Source organism: Coffea arabica, chromosome 7c (assembly GCF_036785885.1).
Source record: "Coffea arabica cultivar ET-39 chromosome 7c, Coffea Arabica ET-39 HiFi, whole genome shotgun sequence".
In the NCBI taxonomy this organism is placed as follows: Eukaryota; Viridiplantae; Streptophyta; class Magnoliopsida; order Gentianales; family Rubiaceae; genus Coffea; species Coffea arabica.
In genome coordinates this window covers 10,583,638-10,603,935 of record NC_092322.1, presented here as the reverse complement: position 1 = coordinate 10,603,935, position 20,298 = coordinate 10,583,638, and the positions used below count along the sequence as shown (strand labels likewise).

The following is a 20,298-nucleotide window of genomic DNA, read 5'->3' as shown; positions in this document are numbered from 1 at the left end:
GAAGACAGACGAGTAATTATTACTCAGGAACATGATAAACGACACCGCATTTGTCATTATCTTTGAAGAAACGGCAATTTCCACCCCAGATGGAAATGGAAATCTTTGAATCATGTAAATTGGCCTGAGGTCTTTATTAAATGCTCATAAAAATTCATCTTAACATGATTTTTTTCTTTTTTTTGGGTTAATTTAGGGGCACAATTGCAATTTCGCTCCCAATCGTTTTTGTAAGCTGATTAATAAATGTACAATTAAGAATAGTAGTAACATAAGATCTTGGTTTACTAGGAAGGGCAAATTGTACATTTTATTTCAATAGTTTACTGGATAAATAAATATCAATATAACAAATATATTGCCATCTGTATACTATACTGCTCTCCTCCTACTCTCTATCTCTCTCTCTCTCTCCTCTTTTTTTTTTTTTTATATATATTTGAAGCTACAAACAAAATGTATTATCCCTTGCCAATTACTGTATTGCCCTTCCAAAACTTTTTGTCATCCACATTTGCTATTCTGTAGTAGTTGACAGCTCCTGATTAATTCACAGCTGGTGACTATTCTTTTCATGCTAAAAGGATGAAAGTTGGGAGCTGTCTCTTCCCAACTCTTCCCTCATATTCTCTCTCTCTCTCTCTCTCTCTCTCTCTCTCTCTCTCTCTCTCTCTCTCTCTCTGGCATGGAAACCTTTTTCTTTTTTTTTTTTTTGGGTTTTTTTATAAGACCTCACACACCAAAGCTTCCATTCAACCAAAGTGATTGGACTGAAGGGACCTGGGTGTGAAGCCAAAATTCACATCTCATGACTTTTTTTTTCTTTCACTTTTGAGAGTTGTTGCCAAAAGGAGAAGTTTCTGTGTCCAATTTTATCCTATTAGCATCATCTGGAGTATTATTTGAAGAACTTGGACATGACCCAACTGTTCCTTCATCACTTCTAAAGTTCAAGGAAGCAGCTTCAAGTACCCCATTTGGGCTGTGGGGCACTAATGGGACAGAGGCATTAGCCATATTAGTATCTGTAGACCCACTCATCATCATCATCAATGTCAAATCTTTCAGCAGTTTATGGCACTTGAGCACTCTTTCCTGCAAATTTTCACCAGCAAACAAATAATTAATAGTAAATATCAATGATGCATAAATTTGAACAGAGTTGACAGGTGCAATATTATAAATTTATAAATTATAGCAGATTCTTGTATTTTTTTTTTCTGGTGGGCACCACAAATAATACCTTCTCTATTAGGATCAAACCAGACATTGCCTTCTCAGTATCTATTGCTTGTATGTTTTCTTCTGCAACAAATATTGCCACTGCTGCAGCAATCTCAGAAGGCTTGAATTCCAAGAAGTCAATGCCTGCATTCAATTCCCCCACCAGAACTGAATCAAACCCTCTAAAGATTTTAGGACCAATGAAGGTACAAGAGAATCAATTCCACAGCAGAACAAAAGATAGACCTTTTATGGTGCTCAAGATGAGATTGACTGCTTTTCCAATCAAAGCATCAAAGGCAAGCTCTTGATCATTACCATCACCACCACCAACATTTATCTTCCTAAGAAAATAGTCTATGTATGCATAAGGAGTATAAGAATGCATCCTCCAGTTCAGAGTGGTCAACACAATAAGCTCCATTCTTTCTATAGTATTGGCTTCAAAAACATATTTGGGGTCTCCAACCTATATTTTTAGTTTTAACAAAAATTTTACAAGGTTTGGTTAACATCTAAATGAGAAACAACCAATGATTAACAAATGAATTAACACAACCAGTCTTCCCCCCTTCCACCTGTAAATACTCAATTGGAGGGAGTCTGATTTCGGCCATTTTTGCTCCTATTGAGAAGCAAGCTACAGCTAACAGCTGCGCTGCCCAAGTAGTGCCTTCCTGCATATCCAATGGCAAAAATGAGATCAGTTACAGAAATGTCATAACAACACTAGAAAAAAAAGTGCTGCTGCATATGAATATCACTTGGCCCCTGTAGTGGACTTACAGGCAAATCAAACAGGGAAAGGAAGCGATCCAAATAATTCATAGCCAGATAAATTGTAAGTTCTCCAAAACCATAATGGGAATGAGCCTGTTAATGACAAAAACAATGTATCAGAAATCAGCACAGCAGAAAAAGAAGAAAAAAATAAAGACGAAGAAAAGAATGAAATTGATTAAGCTTCTATAAACGCATGATCGTTAAGGAATCATCATTAAAAGGGAATGGATGAAGACAAGCCAAAGAAGGAAATAAGATTCCGGTTAACCACTCCAGAAATGAGGCTTTGAATGACCAAAGACACCATCAATGCCTACTGATACCTTCAATTATGGCAACACAGTCGAAGTCATTAAAACTATTCAGACAAGAAAAAAGCTAATTTAAGAAGGTCAAATGAAGGGAAAACATTTAAGGAATTGATTACAACTCGATGCCGAAGACCAACATTTCCCAAAAAAGAGCAGAATAATTAAGAAAAACGATTTAAAATAAGAATGCTGATGAAAACAATATGAAATGTTAAAAGATATTACAATCATAGGAAAATCAGAGCAACTCTTTATCCTTTTTTCTGAAAATGAGGGGAAAAAATTCTTTTTCCAACTATTTAAAAAGCAAAAACCCAAAAACACCATTTGAAGAAATTAATTCATAGACCTTCAAAATCCAATCAAGGGCCAGTCTTCTCACGCTCATATCCAACTCCCCTGTCCTCAATCTCACGAGATAATCATCTTTTGGCAAATGGGATTTCTCTTCCTCAACCATCAAAACAAAGTTCTCTTCAGTCAGGGAAGGCAAATCAATAGGTACTGATCTGCGATAGCCAAAGCTTAAAGCTTCATCATTCCATGGATGGTCCATTTCCTCTGTAAGTACAGAGGCAATTTCAGGATCATCAATGGACAAGCCATTGCCCTCTGAGGAGTCAAAGCTGTTATCAGCCATTCTCAAAGCAACAAAGAACGTACTTTGGTTGATAAATGAGTCAAGACCTCATAAAGAATGGATTTTTATCTCAAAAAAATGGGATTTTTAGGCAAGAAAGCATTGCTGGTTGTTGATTGTATATAGTACCATCTAGATTTTTATTAAAAACCCTTTGTAGAAAAAGATTGACAGACTGTCTAGGGAGGGAGAGGACGAGGGGGTTCTTGTGTTGGAGAAACTGTGCCCGAGAGAGGGGCTTTATGTAGGAAGGCTCCATCAGTGCCTAGGGTAAAAGGGAGAAAGAGGGAGGAGGCTGTGGCTGGCGGCCCTGTGGTCTATTAGCAAAAAAAATTTAAAAAATTTTTAAAAAAAAGACAAACAACAGAAAAAATTAATTCAGACCATATCCTGGTATGAAACCGATGTATTAGAGATTTTATTGTAATTTTTGGGAAGGAAATTAGTGATATTCTTCTGAGAAATCGCAAAGGAAGAAGCAAAGTGATGAGCGCACTCTGAATGGATTGGCACAAAATGTGTGGAAAAATAAAGATCATAACGCCAACATTAAACCCTTTTGTAATTTGGGAAGATTTTGGTCAATTTGTGGGACAGTCAAAGGTGATTATATGGAAAGGTATTGCCCACAGCACAGCGAGGACTGAGGACAGAGATGATGCAATAATGATTTAATCGATGGATTCTGTCTTCATATGTTTGCTTAAATTGCAGCCTTACCAAAAAGTTTGTTTGAGAAAATTACTGCACAATCTCTTATTTACTAAACACTAAAGTCAAGTAACTTTTATGACAATTAAGAGTTATTGTTTTGCAATAAATTTGCAAGTGTCCTAATAAGTTTACATTTGTATTTTGTATTTTCTATTATCAGGATTTATATTGATTATTGGATTGTACATTATAAAAATACTTCTACATTTTTTATTATATATTTTTGTTAATATTTGTTTTTTTAAAAAATTTTTAGTCACGCTTTGATTGGATTTTAACATTATAGATGAAATTTTTTACATGAATAACAAGTAACTTTAAAGAATGTAAAAAATCTATTAAGAAAATATTTAATTGTTGATTCTCTATACCTAAAAAACCTATATTAGTTTAATTATGAGTTTATTAAAAAAAATCTTCTTATTACATGTCAAAATATAAATATAATACCATTATCGTTGAAGCATTAATTGTTCAGAAAACTTAGACTAATTATTTTGACTAATTAGTTATCAATCGTTTTATCCTTAACAATAGTGCAAGCATTTTCAAAATATAGTGAGGGAAAATAATAAACTTTTTGTTGATTATGGTCCAAATAGGGTTCAATAATGATTTTCTCTCAATAATAGGTGCGACAATATTGAAAAGTAGTCAGGCGAGTAATAAATTTCATGTGTCGATTCATTGGCTGAACAATCATAATTACCGATCACTTTTCCTAATAATAATTGTAGGAAAATTCCATATGAACTAGGAAACAGATTAATTTCATTTTATCAAGTTATGGACTAGACAAACTTAGTTACAAATTTTATTTGGGCGTATCAGGAAGTAATAAGAAAACCAAATGCTTAATTTGGTTAATTTTATATTCTTTTTTGTCGGTTTATAGTCCAATAAGACTTATTTACCCATTTTATTTGGGCATATTAGCTACAACAACAAGGAACAGTCAAAATATTTAATTTTGTAAATTTACGTTGTAGATACACTTATTAATGATCAATTTTCTTATTTATAGTGTTAGAAATATCTAAAAGCAACGAGAAAGATGAATAAATATTTTGTTGTCGTTTTATTGTCCAAACTACTTAATTGTTGATTACAATTAGACATTGTAGCAAAAATTATTAGGGGACTAATAAATTTAATTTTCTCTATTGATGGTACTCTAGATAGACTTAGTTAGCAATAATTTTTCTTAATTACAACATAGATCATATCAAGAAATGTATCACAAAAAAAATAAAACAATATCTTCTTGCCAGTTTTTGTTAAAAAAAAAAAAGAATTGTATTTGTATCAAAAAAAAAAAAAAAAAAAAGAGCAGAAGAACCAGAATTATGGTATTTACATTATAGAAGAGACAAATTTTCCATAGAAAATAGTTTATTATCTAGACATCCAAAGACTAAGCTACTTGATTTCTAGACATAAAGCATAGTTTATCATCTAGACATCCGATGTTTAATCTACTTGAATTGAATCTATGTGATTAATGAGATTGTTGCATGTTGATACTACGTTTACTAAATAAACATAGAAGTAGAAAAGCAAGAACATACGCTTCTTTTGATAGATGGAAACCATGTGACGTAACTTCAGTTGCTAAGATAAAAAAAAACAAAATTAGTTGCTCAATGTAATATTCTTTTCGGTAAATAAGCCAAAAACTGGCATTAATTCTAATGTTTCATCTTTAGAGATACTTATCATGCTATTTTGAAAATTGATCTAAAATATATGTAAATATGTCACGTGCATATACAATGGTCCCATTTTCATAGAGTATGTCAATGTATAAAAATTAAATGTTAAGTTGACCACTATCAGAACGAATACTCACTAAAATAGGTTTTTTATAAATATCAATTATTCTCATATTGAATCGCAAAACTAAAGCATCTTATTCTGTTATTCATAGATTCCATATCATTCGTTCCCTTTTGGCTCATCAGATCTAAAATTAGAGCTGGCAAATTGAGAAAAGCATACAGATTGAGTTAGAGGAAATTGACATCAATTTCTTACCTCCTAAATTGGATGACATAACTAGTAAAGGTAAGCCATAAGGTACCTTTAAGCACCTCCAAATCCTAAGATTGAAAGATAAAACCAACCAATCACAAAAAAAAAGGGGGTGGGGGGGGGGGGGGGGGGGGGGCGGGGACGATGGTGCATAGGAGTTCAATCTTCCAATTAAGGGTTAGCCCCAAAAATTCTGGTAAGACCAGAAAATAGAGTATTAACATGTTTGGTCACTTTTGCTACAAACATGGCATTACCAGTTTATCACGTGCAGATCAACCCAAAGAAAAAGGAAAAAAAAAAAAATCAACAGCAGCCTTCTCTCAGCTTTGTTTTTTTTGGTAATTAAAGGGACTATATATTAAACAAACTTAAGGTATAGGTACAAAACGCGGGAAACAAATTCCCTTAAGATCTGCATCTACTAGACCTCTCAAAGCATAAGGGATACTTTCATAGCATACAAAATTCCCGTCTTGTTGAGCACTCAGTTTCGCCAATCTGTCAGCACACTAGTTTGCTTCTCGGTAAACATGTCTAAGTGTGACTTTCGGCAGAGCAGAGATCAGGAACCTGCAATCAAAGATAATTGAAGCATACTCATGAGTTGAGGTATCTGCAGATTTAAGCAAGTGTAGAGCAGTTTTAGCGTCAACTTCTAATTCAACATTTTGCAAGTTTAGAGAGGAAGCTAAGGATAGTCAATCCCTTATCCCTTCTCTCAGCTTTGTGTTGTAGCAAATAAATGGTTTCTTGTCTTGGGTGCATGCACAAAAGAAAAAAGCTCTGCATGGACGTGCATGCATTAACCTGAATTGCAGTGGTCCAAACCAACTCTTGAAATTTTTAATCAGAGACCAAACAAGAAGAAAATAAGACCATATTCTTTTATACGCATTTCTGGGTCGAGATTCGAGCTCTTGAAGGAAGCCCCTTTTCTCTCCCTATCCGTTCCCAGTTCCCACCCAACAAATCAAATTTATTTTAGTGTCTATAAAACATTTATGTATCTCCATTCAACGCCGTGCCTCGGCATCAAAAGCATCCAGAACATCAGCCACGGTCTCTGCGACTCCACATTAAGCGCTGAGATTTTTGCGTGTAGCACATATATAGTACTTATATAATACTGAAATATGTCTCTTCCTGAGCTTTTCTGGCTCCATTTGTCTCCCTCACGATTCGGCATAGATACTCTTTGAGTCCAAAAATATTTTGTTATGACCATTGGTGTTTGTGCACGGTCAAGTACTCAGAAGTACAGATTTCTAGCAACTTTGCTTCATTCAAACACTCGATCTGTATATATATTTCCATTTCTTGCTAGTTGGGCTGTTGTTCTTTAAAAAAGAAAAGAAATTGGTTAGGAAGAGAAGTAATTTTTCCATGTCATTTAGAAGAAATTAGCTGTGGTACTTGAGCAAATTTAGTAATTAGAACATTAATTGTATTATTTTGATTTTTCGTTTTGTTTTCCTAGTCTCACATTGCAAACTAGTTTGTATGGGAAAATATATTATTAATTTGGAGGCAAATGTTGCGATAACAAAAATGATGTAAAATATGAATTACCCAAAAATAAAAAGCGATTAAGAATAGGATTAATCTTTTTATACACTAACAACGTATATACCATCACCATTGGATGTATGACAACTCATTTAAATTTAAAACTAAAATCTAAATTTTGCTCATATGTCATACATTCAATCGTGATAATATATGCACTATCATTATATGTAAAATTTACTTTTAAAGATTGTACTTCAAAGCGTGCATGGAGGAATTGCATAAGTGTTGTCGGCTTTAGGACTTGGTTGATGGTCCTTGATGGGCAAACCTCAATGGCATCCATAGTCATGAGCTCATGGTCAAAACATGATTGCTTGTTTGTTGCTCGTTAGAGGAAATGTTGGACTTGGACCATGACAGGGCTTTGTAATGTTTCAGTTACATTTGCCTTTTTGAGGAGTTTTGGCAATGCCTTTTTTTTTTTTTTTTTTTTCTGGTTTTTAGCATTTGACTATTCATATTTTGTTAATTTCTTGGTACTTGGGCCAACTAAATTTAGGATCCAGATTTAAGTTTAAGGTCGACCTTCGCCATGATAACTTGGCAGAAGATTAGTGTTAGAGCCAATTATTCCCCGCATCCCCATTGTTGCCTGAAAAATCCTACAAGCGCCTACTGTCATTTGGAAACATGGATTGGTGATTTTCACTATTTTCTTCATCAAACTGATGATAAAGTAAACAACTCCATAGTATTCCCGTGAACAATTAGAAAATATGAAGAAGATTAACTCAAAAAGGGTATTAGGGTCTCAATCTTGGAAAACCTTTCTGCTTCTCTCTAATATATGTGTTTTAAGTTTTCAGAACTCTCAGGTTTGCATAAATTTAACTATTCTGCACAACCCGAAAGCTTAAGCATTTCTTTTCTCTTCTTTTTTGGGCTATCAAAAGTTCAACAAGTAACTCTGATCAACTCTACAATCGTATATACAATGTCCAGCAGCAAGATTAACAGAAACTTAATCCTACAAATTGGAATCTCTGCATCTGATATTTTTACATAAGGTAGAAGCCAAAATATCATAATAAAACACTTTGTTTTCTGCCAAAGCAAAGGACGCCTGTTTTGTCTATACAGAAGTGCGTGGTATCCAGGCAATGATCACCCAAGAATTTATTTGCTTTTTTAATTCTGGGTCCATGAATCAAGGTTGGTATTAGAATGCTAATGTCAGCTGATAATATACATCGGCACCACTGCCTTTTGTCATCGTTCTACCTATCATCACATCCCATTCCCTGTGGAATTCAAGATTCCTGCTTGTCCTCTGCAACAATTTCCCATCCCTAAGGTACAATGTACTCTTAGTTAAGCATTCCGTGACTTCTCAACCTCCTTGCTGCGTGGCTGAAGTAAGGCAAATTATATGTACTTTGTAAGGACTCATGCAAAGCTGTAGAGAGAAGACCTTGCTAGGAGAGATCATATCCCATTCCCCTCCCTCCCTCTGTTGAGGCCATCTAATTTGGTAATCACAGACTGGCTACTGCTGATACGGTCGTGCTTTTCCCTCTGTTGAGGCCATCTAATTTAATAATCACAGACTGGCTACTGATACAGTCTGTGCTGCGTGCGGTTCAGTCCGATTATTTTACGTGTTCAAATTTTGTATATACAATAACATTTTACTTATATACATTATTTTTTTTTACGAATGCAATAAAACAATGTAACTATATGTCTATCATGAACAATAATTGAATCGAACTGCACAGATTCGTGATCGTATCAGCTCCATCCTGTAATCACTTTGACGAGGACCTCTCTAACCTATTGCTGTGCCATTGACTTGAATTCCTGTGATATGTTCGTCGTTAACTCCTTGGATAGTAGGGGGGGGGGGGGGGTGTTAAAAAGCACTTTGAAATTCCCCAACCGCCAAAAGCCTGCATCCATACGTGGATCAAATTGTCATATTTTGACAAGTCACTGCCATGAATACTAGGGTTAAAGTGACATTGGCAATTAAGATCTTTTGTCATCAAGATCAAGAGATGCATCGACCTGAAATATCATTGCACAGCCATTTTTGTAAAACTATGGAGCTTCCATCGACTACTCCTTGATAGTCAGAATGGTAACCTTCTCTATTATAGACCACAATACTTGCTTAAATATTTTCTGTAGATTGCCAAAATCTAGTCTGTGGAATTTGTTCTCTTTGTTGGAATTTCAAGCTTGTGTTTATCTACTGCTGGTTTTACTCAATTTCCATCTGTCTGTTGTACTTGTTTACTTAGTAGTGCTACAGAAATCGTTGGCGGAAACTTTTTTCATGCAAATATTGTTTGCTGTAACTTGTCATCCGTTCAAATACCAATTTATGCAATCTTGGCACGAAAATCATGCACAACATAAGCAATTCTAACATATATAAAAATGTATGCAAAGAGAAGGAAAATAAACATACAAATAAATACTCAACAATTTTATTAATACAAAACTGAACAATAATAATATCAAATTGTAACCTTTCACTCACGGTAACTCACAGCACTCAACTTAGAGACTTTTCCTCAACTCAACAAGAATCGACTCAGCTCAACTCTCTAAAACTCGGTTCAACTCTTTAAAACTCCACTCAACTCTTTCCAAAAATAATGTATTAGACTAATAGTATTTGTAGATTACAAAACTTTCTAAATAGACACAACTATAAATCGAAACTTTCTTGAAATTGATTTGAAATTTCCTAAACTAATATAGAAACTAAATAAACAAGACCAAAACAAGAAATTAAAAGAATTTGGAAACTAAATATTAAGATAGATTGGTTTAATTTCCTTTATTATCTCCTTTAAATCAAGATCGTTATTATGGTCACTTCCAACATCATATCAAGTTTGAATCTATCACAGTAAACACAATATTCAACCTGAACTTATGATTGGTCTTCAACTTCATCTAAACATGTGGCAGTAGATGAAACTTATACTTCTCAAACAATTCTTGGATTGATCACTTCTGTCGAAAAATTCAAACATATCCACCCTTTCTTCATCCAGTTCTCTATAATTCAATTGATCCATATCACTAATAAAATCTCCCAAAATCACAAAATCATAATTGCCACCACTAATATTTTTAAAATTCCCAAACTTGTTGACATGAACAATCCTATCACTTAAAGTAGTGTCACAATTTTCAATTGATTTATCCACTCTACAATTAATCTCAACCAACTCCGATGTTTGATTTGTCTTTTCAAACAAATTATCAATTCAAGTCAATATTTTTTTACCTTGCCACGATCTTCTCACAATTTCAATTTCTCGAGTAAATTTGTTTCTTCCTCATTTACTTGCAAATTTTTTTTGAACAAATTTCTCATCTTCATGTGCACCCACAATTTTTTATGTTTTTTTCTTTATTTGACTCATCCAAAAATTCATTTTCTTCTTCCTCATTACAAATTTCTTCCTATCATGACCACAATAATAATTTATCAAAAATTTTCAAGTCTTCTTTGCCGTCTTTGCATGCATGAATTTTTTCATCATATGCAACTGGACTTGGGTGCTGAGATATGAAATGTTTTGTAATCCAACTGTCTATTCCTTTCAAAGTGCTTTCTACAGGTTCCATGAAACCCTTTTTGGATAATATCACAAAGTCCAATAGTTTGAAAAACATCTTCATCATTCAACCCCAAACATCAAAATCATTTTATTATTAAAGATAAATGTAAAACCCACGATTTTTGGCACCGGTTTTATTATTTTATTTTTCCAATTAATTAAAAAGATAAAATTTGCTAGGTAAAAGAAAAAAATAAAATACAATAAAATGACCGTAGGATGGGATAAGGGTTCCTAATAAACTATAACTCTTACCCAAGTCACCTACTAGTAAGCAGTGCTAGGTTGAGGATTTTATTGAAACCCTAGACAGAAAAATAACCCTAGCCTTACTTTCTTTCATTTGCCTCCCTAGAATAAGAGCCGTCAGAGAGGAGAAAAGGAGGAGCAGGCGACACTGTCAATCGATCCGACGACTAGGCATCTAAACCTGTAAGTCTCGAGTTTACACAAGAAAACTTCTCTTTTAAGGTTTGATAGTGGTATTAGTTGTTCTAGTAATTATATGGACATCTATTGTTGCTATATAGGTATATATGTTTTGATAAGATTCGTATCTGGGTTAATAGAAATAGGGAGTTGATTTTAATCTAAGATTATAGGGTGATTGAATATATTTAAGGCAAAAAAAAAAAAAAAAAAGAGAAAGGGAAGAGCAGCGCTCTGTCTTGGTTGACGTTGCAGAAGCAGCCAACCCAAGACTAAAAAATAAAAAATAAAAAAAGGAGCAAATTCATGGTTGGCCGAATTGAAGTTTGGGTCGCCAGACCCTCTGGCAACCATGGTCAGACGTGGTTGGCCTTTGGCCAACCATGGGTCCCACTCGAGAAAAATAAAAAAATAAATATAATAAAAATAAAAATAAATAATAATAGTAAACACAAAAAAAATAAATAAGTAAAAAGGGATGCAATGTAAACTTGGATCAAACTATAGTATAAAAATTTAGTAAATGTTTAATAAATAAATTTTAAATATAACTAGCCCATTTTTATAATATATCGTGAATATTAAAATGCAAGACCCAATTTAAGACAATTGTTAGGATGGAAGGGTTAGTCATGTAAAGTTATACTTAGTTAATTATGTATAAGATATTTTAATGGAAACCTAAAAACATCTTAATCTAGTTGTATTAAGTCAAAGTAGACAAGGTAAGATAAGTGCTAAATTCTTAACCGAAATGTTTAAAGTCACAATAATAATAATAATAATAATAATAATAATAATAATAGTAATACTAATAATAATACAATAAGGATAACAATAATAATAGTAAATAATAAGGTTGACGATAACATTAATAATAATAATAATAAGAGTAATAAATAATTATCTTCTTTTAAATTAGGAAACTTTACAAAAAGAAGAACCTTCTCAATTAAGGAATGTTCTAAATTAGGAAACCTTACGCTTTCCAAATTAAGAACTTTCTAAAAATAGAAACTTTCCAAAAATAGAAATCATCCGATTTGAGGGAAATGCTATTAGGGTCCATACAATGGTCTAGGTATGAATCTTGTACTTACTTAGAGGTTGTATATTTATGCATCTATAGGAAATAACAACTAATTAGGGAACTCATGCATTTGATAGGTATGGTACAAGAATCTAAGGTAGTTTCACTCGAGCAGCTAAACAAAGGTAGGTGGTACTTACCCTTCTGAGATTTTAAAGGTGCAAAATGAAATGTTTGTTTTCAATCCTATTTTGTGGTGTTGACTCGAAAGGTGTTTGATTAAATGTTTTGCTTGGATATTTATGAAAGTTATATTCTACTATACAAAAATGGACCATGTGACTTATTTGAAATGTGTTGAGATGTTTCTTATATACAAAATGAACTGAATCTTTTATGAAAGCAAAGATTTATGTATACGATAGATGAAATGTATTTTGACAAGTAAAGCTCAGAGCAGTCATGGAATAGACGATAGGGGTTATATGTGAGGCCCCAGTTCGTACTACATTGATATATTCATTAATTTGGCGGTAACGTTTGGTTTTGGGAGTATTTCGAAAACCCTAAGTAGGGATTAAGATTTAAACCCTAAGTTCCGGTTAAGATTGAAAACCCGTTTTTTTTCTACATTTTCTTTATTAGAAAATTCCCCAGATAATTTTTATGAGTAAATATAGTTTTTAGATGATTTTTCTAGTATTGGTTAGATTTTGAGAAATTAAGAACGTATATTGGACGTGGGACCCACTAGTGCGAAAAGTTCGGAAAAATTCGGCCAATTAGGTTAAATTCCGGATACTGTGTAAAATTTATCGGGTGTTAAGAGATAAGTAGAGAGTGAGATATGATTGATGTGAGAGAGAAAAGAAAGGATAGGAATGCATTAATGGTGGTGACAAGTGTCACCATTTCATTGGAGAAGACTTAAGAATTACTATTCACTTTCTTGACTTTTTTGACCAAAAGATTAAATATCCAAAAATTGCTCAAAAATCACCATTTTTCTTGCACCTTGTGGCCGGCTCTCTCCTCTCTCTCTTTCTCTCTCTCTTGCTCCAAGTACAAAGAAGAAACACTTCAATCTTGTTCCAAATCATCAAACCAACCATCCAACCTTGATTTTGCTCCATAAAACATCTTCAAGTGGTGGTTGTGAGTTGTTTTGTGGATTTGTTTGGAAGAGCTAAGGTGGTCTACAACTCCTCTTCCCTTGTATACTCGGTAAGTGATGATTTAACATACTCTTGCACTTAATGAAGCTTAAGTTATGCTTATTAGTGATTAAAGTGCGGAAATTTCTGGTTTTTATCTTGGTTTGGAGTGATTTGGTGAAGTTTTCCATTTTATGATGAATTTCCTGGTTTAATATGAATGGGATGTTGTGGCCTTGTATGATGAATGGTAATGGACTATAATGACTCTAGTAGGTGTGTTTGATAAGAATTTGCAATCAATTTTGGGTTTGGAATGAATTGAGAAAAGTTAGGGTTTGATAATCCCCAATTCTGTCCGGTTTTGGATCATAGGGTTAGAGGCCGAATTTGACTTTGCTCAAAACATGAAAGTTGTAGGTATTGATGTGTTTGAGGTGCCTATAAAATTTCAGGTCATTTGGTTTAGTGTAGAGTGAGTTATGACGGAATTACTGTAGCTGTTCTGCTTTGGACAGAATGCGAAAACTGCGATAGTAATTGTCCATTTTGACTGATTTTGGTTTGGATTTTGAAGTTGGTTTCTTCTGATGAAATGTAGCTGGATGTCTTAGCTAACATATGCCTTTGGAATTTCGGCATTTGGACCTGTATAGACTGAGTTGTGTTCATTACAGCATTGTGTGATTTGTAAACCTGTTTTTGGTGGTTCTGGTGTAGTATTTGGCATATTTGACCTAGTTGTGCTAGGATTTGGATTGAGTGCCCTTCTACATTGTTGTAGCCCTGTTTCGTAGCTTCGAAACGGTGGGTCTTGCACCTTCATCCGACAATCATAGCGCATTTGGTACCATTACCGCAAAATGACGTCAAAACTGTTTTTCTGGTTTTGAGTTTAACCTTCATTTCCGGACTTTTCCCTAGCTTGACTTGTATTAGTACTACTTGGAGCTTGCTGAATGGCTATGGATGAACTTGTTGTTGTGTGTGTACCTTTGGGACTGGCTGAGGAAATAATGAAGCCATGATGGCTGGAAAAGTTAGCAAATGTAGGGGAAGTGCTGTCCGAACTTTTAAAGGATTTGTTTGCATTGAGTTTGTGATCTAAGACTTGGGTTTGAGCAAGGCAATGATACATGATGGATGATTTCTGAGCCATTGAGGTGAGTGACCCTAAACTGTTTCCAAAGTTACTTTTGAAATGTTCCTTGCATTGTTTCTTTGGTTTGCATATCATGTGTGCGCGCGTACGAGTTCTTGACATGGTTTGGCTTTAATGAGTTCTTGAGGAGTCTTGTGCTGGACACCAACGTCTCCACCACTTTCGTGAGTTTGTGATATGATCTGGAGCACCGATGCTGCTTCCCTTTAATGTTTATGGTTTCGTGATCTGTTTGAGCGTTGGATGTTTAGTTTCAATGATTTCACTGGCTCACGAGAGCAAAAATACGTGCATTTGATACTTGAATCATGACATCAGGACATCATCGAAATGAATTATTGTGAAAGATATTTGATTACTGGTTTTATTTGGTTACTCGCTGAGCTTCTAACTCACCCCAAAAATATTTTATTCCCCTCCACAGGGCTCAAGGCGAAGGCAGGACTTGTTGTGCTTATTCATGTGACTGGATGGCTTATATCGTGTACAGTTTAAGTTTGGATCTATTTTATGTACGAGTTGGTCTTGTATAAATATTTGAAATTGATATGGATGTAAGTATACGTTCCACGATTGGAATCAGTTTCCGCTGCATTTGTGATATGTAATCATTGGAGAATTTGATGTAATTTTGAGATTTATATTGTAATTGGGTTCAGGACTGTAGTGTGCGACTGAGTCCCGGCTAGAGCTGGGCAGGCGGTCCGCCGAACCCTCTGGTTCGCCTTAGGGGGAGGTGGGGCCGTCACATTATAGTCCTGTTTAATCGCCATGGTAGCCTGGTATAAACCCAACCGATTGGTGAGGTCATGGTAGCCTGGTATAGAGTCCAGCCGATTGACCCAAGAATGAAATAAGACCAATCGGTAGTCATGAAACCAATTGGTCGCCCACCTAGAATGGGTAAAATCTCTAGGCTGAGTACTCAGTAGCCGGTCATTGCATGTACTTGTTATAAGCTGAACTGAAAGAAGCTTTACGAATGGATATGAAACGATTTATGTACTGCTTTGAAATGATCTATGAACGGATATGCGACATTTTATGGGATGATTCATGAATGGATATGAAGAGACTTATGAATTGTTATAAAGTGGTTTATGACATTGCGATTTCTCATGTATGGGCATCAATAAAGTGCTTTTAAATTCCTTGTCATTCTTTACTGCTAATTGTTTTATAAATGACGTTACTTTTAAAACTATGGATGTGAATGATTTGCAAATGATTTGAATTATACTTACATATATATATATATATATATATATATATATATATATATATATGTATAAAACTAAGAGTGCATGGTCCAACAGAGGGGTAAATATTACCTACTGAGCGATGTGTCGCTCAACCTACTTCTTACCATTTTTGCAGATTCGGAAGAGTATGAATTGGTTTACATAGAAGACCATGAGAACGACTTTTATTAGTTTAGGTGCATAGAAGTTGGCAGGCTAGCTACTTCTAGTTATTAGTCTTATTTACTTTTGTTTCCGTGTTTCAATTGGAGAATAAATGTACGAACGTCTTGAATATTCGTAGACTTCTTTTTATATGTAATTCGTACCGCATTTTATTTAGTTGAATTATTTAGCGCTGTTATTAATGTAACCTTGTATTCTTGAGTGAGACTTGGGAGTACGGCGAATGTCATGTGACGGGCATATGCGGGTTCGGGGCGTGACAATAAAAACGTCAGAACATTGTAAATAATACGAACCCATACTTTAATTTCATGAACAAACATTAGGACCAAAGTCTAGAATATTGATATCACTTGTTGGCTCAAAAAAACATGCATAGCGGAAACAATTCTAACACATATAAAAATATGTGAGAAGAGGAGGAGAACAAACACACAAATAAGTACTTAATAATAATATCAAGTCGTTACCTTTCGCTTAAGACAATTTCATTTAAGGCAATTCACAACTCTCAACTTAGAGACTTTTCTCTCAACTCAACTTAACAAGACTCAACTCAATTCTTGGAAACTCCACTCAACTCTTCAAAAAATAATGTACTAGACTCCTAATATTTATACATTGCAAAACTTCCTAAATAGAAACAATTGTAAATCGAAACTTACTTGAAATTGATTTAAAATTTCTTAAATTAATATGAAAACTAAACAAAGAAGATACCAAAACAAGAAATTAAAAGAATTAGGAAACTAAATACTAAAATAACTTGGTTTAATTTCCTTCATGCCAGCATATACCATTGCTGAGAAATTCGTTACTGCAATTGAACTGCCTTGTCTCAAAAGGAAAAAATAAAGAAAAAAGTGTGAAAATGAAAGAAAAAAAAGCTTTGTTGTTAACTCTTCCTATTAAAAAACTGTAACTCACAATCCTCAATATCTAAGAAGAAGTTCAAGGCTCCTTCCAAAGATCGAGATTATCTTGGAGTTGTTGCATCATATGTGTGCTTTCCTGGTAGAGTTCTTCAGGCAATGAATTTATGTCTGCAAGAGCATCCCTTAAGGCCTGCAAAAAAAGAGCGAACAAATTCAACTAGCTCATGTGAAGAAGCAAGTACGTTCAATATGTATAGAAGCCTAAAAAGAGCAAGTAAATGCATGTCACATTCTCAAAACTCAAGTGTGTATTATTGCATTTAAGAAGACACAGCTTATTTTCTACCAGTTACTTGTGCATATTTGATATTTTGCTGTGTGTGATTATCTGCAGGTAGAGTTATGATATTAGTTTGTTCAAGAAGAGATCAAATACAAATATCCAGCAATGTCATCGACTGCATATGGTTATAATTAAGACTTCTTGGACGCTTCCATCACAAACACTGAGATTAAACTGACCTTTATTTTTCAGAAAATTTTTTGAGCAACAATTTATAAACAGTAAATTTAAAAGATTGCAATGTTATATGTTTTTGGATCGGATTGCATATTTAGCTCTAAAAACTAAAGCAAACTTTTATCGAAAAAAAGGTCTTAAGTAACTCTTTTATGGTACTTCCAATGGCTGCATATTATTGGAACAGTGGGGAATAAACTTACCAAACTGGCCGTGCTAAGAGCAGCTTGCGATGATTCCAGGACATCATAGTAGAAAACCGACAAGTTGATAGCCAGACCCAACCTTACAGGATGCGATGGACGAATGCCAGCCAACGCAGTTCTCTGTTCCAAAGAACGAAAAAAGTGAATAAAGCAATTTATCAACTTGAAAATATTATTATAAACAATAATTAGGCCCCTAAAAATGATACATTAAATGCTTAAATCTTTTCATACAATTTGCCCTCTTTTACTACTCTAATTGAAATAGTGCAGAACATAAACATAAGAAACATCCATATGAGCAACATTGTGCATGTCAGCCTCCACATTGCCTTGATCGATTGGGAGATAATTTACTTGTTTAAAACTTAAGCCCAGTAATTTGGACTCCAGCGAGCAATCAAGTCTGCCATGCAACCCTAATAATCTTTTTTTTTTCTCTAGCAAAAAAAAAATCTATATAGGGAAGGGATGCCAATTCTAATTCTCCTAATAATAAGAAAAAGTTACTAGGGGACACAAGTCAAACCCTAATAATCTCATTCCCCAAACAAAAACATCAAGAAAAAGGGACCTGTACTATTTAGCTTGCCTTTTAATATTACCAAAAAATATGTGTATGTATGAAAAATTAGACAACTTTGCGAGTTCTTAATTAATTCGGACATAAGTAATTTTTGCATGCATAAGTTTGTGAAAACTACCTCTGCAGCATTATAAGATTCCATGGCTTTTTCAGAAGCCAAGTTAAAATCATCACCATCCTTAATTTCAGCCGAGTACCTCTCGTAATCTCCCTTCTTTGTGAGGTAAAAAACCTGCGACTCACTCGAGGAGGCTGAAGGAATCAAGGATTTATCCAACAACTCCAAAATCCCATCACAAAACTTCGAAATTTCGGCTTCAATGCTGACTCGATACTGTTCAACCAGTTCCTTCTCTTCCACGGAAGCCACAGATCGCCATGCAGAACGAAGGGAGCCAATCACCTTCGTGCAAGCCAAGAAAAGTAGCCTTCGCTCCTCCAGGGTTAAATCGGAAGATGGAGAAACCTCTGTACATGCAAGATTTTTCATGTAATTCATCATGTCATTGTAACGCTCGGATTCATGGGCTAGTTTTGCCATGTACTGGTTTTGCTTTTGAGTTAAAATTTGGGAATCAGCCATTTTTGATGCAATTAAAGTAAGCTAAGCTCGTACACAAAAATTGTCTCAAGAGTTTCAGGTATGCAGGGTATAAACAAGGGGCCTGTTTGGAATCTGAGTTTTTTGAGAGTTTGTCTAAAACTTTACTGTAGTGCACTGTAGAAGTTTTTGAAAAAATTTTGTAGAAAATTTTGAAAGGTGAAAAAATTTTTTATAGAAGTTTTTGTAAGGTAAAATTTTTGTAGAAGTTTTTGTAAGGTGAAATTTTTTTTCCTTTTCTTTTTTTCTTTCTTTTTCTTTTTCTTTTTCTTTCTTTCCTTTTTCTTTTCTTTCCTCTCTTTCTTCTTCTTCTTCTTCCTTCCCCCTCCCGCCACCCCTCTCCTCCCTTTCCCCCCCTCCTCTCCTCTGCCTTTCCCCTCCCCTCTGCATGCCAACCCCTCCCACCGCTGCCCCTTCCCTCACTGCTCCGCCACCCCCTCCCCCTCTTCCCCCTCCCCTCTGCACAACCCCTTCCCCTGCTACCCCGCCTTCCCCTCCCTTCTGCACGCAACCTCTTCCCCCGCTGCCCCGCCACCTCCTCTGCCCTACCACCCCCTCCTCCACTGCCCCTTCCCCCCTCTCCCTCCCCTTGTTTCTTGGAGCGCCGACCACCACCTCCGGCGCCTCTTTGATCAGAAACGCAGGTGCGCCAGAGAGCCTGGTGCGCCGCCGACCTCCTCCGCAAGCGCATCAGCCAGCCCAGCTCCTGGTGCACCTTCTTCATAGCGCGACCACAGCGCACTCCAGTCATAATGCGCGCGCAGTCGTTCGACCTCCATGCCCCTGCTTGGTTATGTTTTTTTTTTTTTTTTTTTGGCTCCTCTCCTCTCCCCCCCTCTGAGACTGAGACACCTCCTCCTCCTCCCCCTATTCCACTTCTACTTCTAATTCCAGTTCCTCCCGCCGCTGCAATTCCTTCCATGCCCGCCATGGAAATAACGGATCCCCCAACCCTAACTCCACTTTGGGTGATTTGTAAAAAAAAAAAAAACAATAAATAAAGAAAGACAGTCGGGCCAACCCCCGGCATAAACGACAGCGTTACTCCTCTTTCTGCAAAGGAGAGGGGGTGAGGGTGAAGGACAGAAAAAAAAAATTTTTAGATGACCGGCGCCGGTACAGGTGGTGGAGGTGGTGGCTGGCATGGTGGGTTGGATGAGGGAGGAAAAAAGAGAAAAATTTTTGGAAAATTTTTTGTTTATTAGATTTTTGAAGTGTGTAGGGAAAAAACTTTAAGAAGTTTTTTGGGATTCCTGTAGTAAAAGTTGTTAAAAAACTAGTAGGTAAAAAACTTGGTCAAAAAACTCACTTCCAAACAGGCCCAAGGTTTTTGAGGGTTGACAGTTGTCGTATTTGGATTGAAATTTGGAAGTTTGGAATTTGTTACGGAAGGAGGTCTACTGCAAAACTTTTGGGCTTTGAAATTTAGAAAAAGAGTTCACAAAGTGATTA

General features: G+C 35.3%; 1 protein-coding gene and 1 long non-coding RNA gene across 2 annotated transcripts; one reads left to right on the top strand and one right to left on the bottom strand.

The window, feature by feature from the left end:
- Window positions 1–294: 294 nt before the first annotated feature.
- LOC140010206 (cyclin-D4-2-like) lies at window positions 295–3,444 on the bottom strand. Its single transcript, XM_072056721.1, has 6 exons — window positions 2,668–3,444; window positions 2,011–2,097; window positions 1,803–1,901; window positions 1,471–1,693; window positions 1,244–1,368; window positions 295–1,095 (listed from the first exon to the last, which is right to left on the bottom strand). The coding sequence occupies exons 1-6, from the start codon at window positions 2,956–2,958 to the stop codon at window positions 826–828; spliced, it is 1,095 nt and encodes a 364-aa protein (XP_071912822.1). The 5' UTR covers window positions 2,959–3,444; the 3' UTR covers window positions 295–825.
- Window positions 3,445–13,338: 9,894 nt separating this feature from the next.
- Window positions 13,339–15,671, top strand: LOC140010251 (uncharacterized). The gene is made up of 2 exons (XR_011817550.1): window positions 13,339–13,539; window positions 15,056–15,671. It is a non-coding gene; the product is annotated as an uncharacterized lncRNA (long non-coding RNA).
- The last annotated feature ends 4,627 nt before the right edge of the window (window positions 15,672–20,298 follow it).